Source organism: Aplysia californica, unplaced genomic scaffold (genome assembly GCF_000002075.1).
Source record: "Aplysia californica isolate F4 #8 unplaced genomic scaffold, AplCal3.0 scaffold00076, whole genome shotgun sequence".
Taxonomy (NCBI): Eukaryota; Metazoa; Mollusca; class Gastropoda; order Aplysiida; family Aplysiidae; genus Aplysia; species Aplysia californica.
The window spans coordinates 1342224-1346071 of NW_004797346.1; the positions used below are offsets into that span (position 1 = coordinate 1342224).

At 35.7% G+C, this 3848-nt stretch overlaps 1 protein-coding gene across 4 annotated transcripts in view; it reads right to left on the reverse strand.

Annotated features, from left to right (window-relative positions):
- Window positions 1-2305: 2305 nt before the first annotated feature.
- Window positions 2306-3848, reverse strand: part of LOC101861649 (aquaporin-8) — a 43593-nt gene continuing 42050 nt past the window's right edge. For all 4 annotated transcript variants that reach the window (XM_013080168.2, XM_013080166.2, XM_013080167.2 and 1 more), the window contains exon 6: window positions 2306-3641. In XM_013080168.2, coding sequence (XP_012935622.1) covers window positions 3596-3641 — 46 coding nt within the window. In that variant the 3' untranslated portion in view covers window positions 2306-3595. The remainder of the gene's footprint in view (window positions 3642-3848) is intronic.

Genomic DNA, 3848 nt, shown 5'->3' on the forward strand with positions numbered 1-3848 from the left:
TTTAGTTAAAGCTGTTGTCTGGTTGCTCACTCTCTCTCTCTCTCTCTCTCTCTCTCTCTCTCTCTCTCTCTCTCTGCACACTAAATTTTGCCATCTTGTCCACTGTTCATTTCCTAAGAGAGACTTTTCATCGTAGTACGGACATTTCAGACAGAACTTCGGATTTACTGACTTATATTTGTTTCCAGGGACCGTTCTTTTGTCGAATTGCTCGATGCATTTGAAGGCTCCTACTACAGGAAACTGCAGCGTTTTTGTCTTAATTGTACACGTAAGGCATGTCCTTGACTTTGCACAAGGCAACGACAGTAATTTGTGGAGCTTCCCCATCTTTCTGATGGGAAAATGTCGTCACGCTCGTAAGATAAAGCGTAAGTCTTTTAAAAATTTTTAAATTTTATTTTGAGGTAATAACGATAGATGTTTGATAAACACCAAGAGAGCACACGCCAACCACCCATTGGGGACTTCTGAATAAGATGAAAGGAAGCGTTCCCCTCCTCCATCCCAGAGTAAGCATAAAGAAAATGATGGTGGACAGTCCTTTCAATTTCTTCAAATAAACTTGTCCTTGCAACTTACTTACTTTTTTCTTCCGTTTGTACCGCTGGGTGTCGCGGGGTGTCCTTGCAAAGCTACAATAAAAATCTAACCTCTCTATTAAAACCAAAGAAATTTTTTCATTAAACAAAACATTGAACAATAGTTGTTTCTGGAGTAAACAGGCATGCCATTGAGGTGTGATCTATGGCGAATCCCATTATTAGCCAAGTTTTGCTAGGAAGATGATTAAGACAATAGTCACCGGAAATAGCTTAATTACTATTGAGAACAATTTTTAAAAAACCCAAAAATTAGTAATAGACAAAAATGTTGTTTCAGTAAGAGTTTTATGCCACTTGCAACACAATAAGGTAAAAAAGTGCCGAAGATTAGAGGTGTTACAAGAAGAGAGTAGCAAATACAAAACAGAAGGAGGGGAGATAAAGATGATAGATTTTTTATAAGAAAGAAGAACCAGAGCATCTGCAAACCACTCACATAGACAAAAACGAAACAAATTCAGAAAATGGGTTATTAAAAGTTTATTCCCTAAAATAAGCTTGCATAGGAGAAAAATAAAAATGTATGTAAGATGGGTATCAATTTCATTTTTTTTTCATGCCCTAATTCTAGTATACATCACAACTCAAGTTTAGTGTAAAACGTATTGCAAGAAGCCCTAGAACACTCAAAAACATAAAGCCAAACATGTGAAGTCATCCACACCCAAAAAAACTTAATATCTCAAACAAAGAGGATAAATATTTACAACAAAACACGAAAGCAAAAGTATAAAATTATATAAAACAACCTTTGAAAAAAAGAAGACTTTCAAAACTGCACCACTTGACACAAAAATGAACCAAACAGGACTGATATACATGCATATACATGTATATTATTTATATATAAGTGGGTGTAATTATACTGTATTGATCAGGAAGATATACACTTAGAACAGATTCTGAGGATGCCTGTCTATGGTATCTGATGTAATTCGCAAAATGACTCAATGGAGATGCACACATAGAGTAAAATCAAAAACCCCCTAAAAAAAATAAAGAAAAACAAAAATAACAGGCCCGACAAGACATATTATTATGCAGTCCAAAAAACAATTTTGCAAGACTGTGAAATGTGTATCCACCATAACTAATCATCCTGCAACTATAGATAGAGAACCATGAACTGTTCTAGTGCAACATGGGAAATAACTTGTTCCATAATATTACTCATGATGTCCCACAAATAAGTGTAAGGCACATTTGTCATCAAAAAGCCATACCCTATTGGTTGTAATGCCACTACAATCAGAATACCTCTATAGAAAAGATAACACAGCCAGACACTAGAAAAACCAGTTCACAAGAGAAGCAGATACTAAATTTGAGTACTCAAAACATTGTGATAAAGGACTAGAAAACGATCTTTAAAAAATATATTTCTAAACAGGTCATTGCAACTAATAAATTTAAATACTAGTTTTTATTATGCCTCTACTGCCAACTAAACAGCAACTGTGAAGTTATCTACATCAGCATAAGACTAACTAGTAATTTCAATAGCCAAATCTAAAGACCGAGATCAGAAACATTTTTCAGACAGACAAGAGAGAGACAAATGGTGATATGGTATAGGTTTAACGCCCCTCTCAGCACTATTAGGTTATTTAAGAGGCGGGACCTCCAAGTTTAACGTCCATCTCCGAAAGGACCGAGCTAAATAGGAAATTCATGTAAAGTGTCTTTCCCAAGAAAACAATGTCGGACCGAGCTGAGGCTCAAACCCCGAACCCACAATCTCGCGATTATGGGTCCGGTAGCCTAACTACTAGGCTACCTATCAACACCACTAGAAAGAATACAGAAGAGTTGAAAGCACTGTTCAGTGCACAGACAAGAGTGGACGCTACTGTCCTTTATATTGAGTATATACAAATATAAAAATTTACTATGAGCAGGACTTCTTTTGTATGGCAGAACACAAAATGAGACATAACAAAGCCAGATATTAAATACACATAAACATTATCTGTGGAAAACACTGGTAATGACAAAAAGAGACTGGAAATTCAGAATGATGTCAACCATTTCCACAAACAAACACTCTCATAAAACCTGTTAACATCAAATCTACAGATCAAAGGTGACAGATAAGCTTGTATCATCCAGAAATTGATCCTACAATACAGGAATCGTTGACTTATTTATTCAAGAAATTCAAGAGAACGTTTCTGAAAGCTTTCATTACTAGACTAGTACACAGAGTATGGGATACATTATAATCAATACACATGACACAAGGAAAGAACCTCAAAACACATACACGACCAGCTGTTGTATGCAACCGTGGCAAGTACAATAATTACAGAGGAGGAAGCATTTAGAACACAATCCCTGAAGGCTATGTCCTACCTGCAATCTTTCACCCATACCTAATCACAATGTCACAGCTGTGTAGTTCTAAATACCAAAATAAGGGGAGAGAAAAAACAAAACCATTCACACTATAGAATTCTAGCCTCACACACTGAGTACAATCTGACATGATATCACATACTACAACAGGCTGGTCCCATTGAGGTCAATTTGTAATACATCTCTTCAAGTCAAAAATTTCAAAATATCTTCACTTCAGATTGATAATAGGTAATGGGAACAAGGTCAATTGAGTTACTATAAGTGTCATGTTGTAACACCTTTCTCTTTGAAAGAAAGCTGTTCTACTTCAATAAATCAAGACTCAAGTAATTAAACTAATAATTGTGTCATCAGCATAGAACATTTCAAAATGTGTTTCCTGAATTATAGAACATGGCTATGAACAGTATCAAAAGTACCAAACTTTTTGAATTTCGAAAGAAAAAATGAAAGAGGAAAAAACTTCATTGAAACCGAAACTTGTGATATACCATTACAATACAATAGTTCATAAAAACTCCATCTCTCTGAACCCCCTGTTTTCCATAGGCTGAAATGAGACACAGACTGCAGCCGGTGTTGATTGCAGGGCTCCATCCAGCACTGTAGATGCAGACTCAGCACATTTGTGCTCAGTCCACAGCAATAAGACGTTTATGGGGTCCAGCCAAGAACAGTCTGAAAAGGACAGAGATATGAGGTATAAAAATCAGGTGTTCAAACACATATCTACATGTATCTGAATTGCTAATAAAATACAGCTCAGAAATACTTTGATTTCATAAGTCAACTTAAAGTAGGACAAAATAATCAGGGTGGTATAGCCATACCATATAATAATAATAATAATAATAATAGATAGCATTTGTATAGCGCATATCCCCG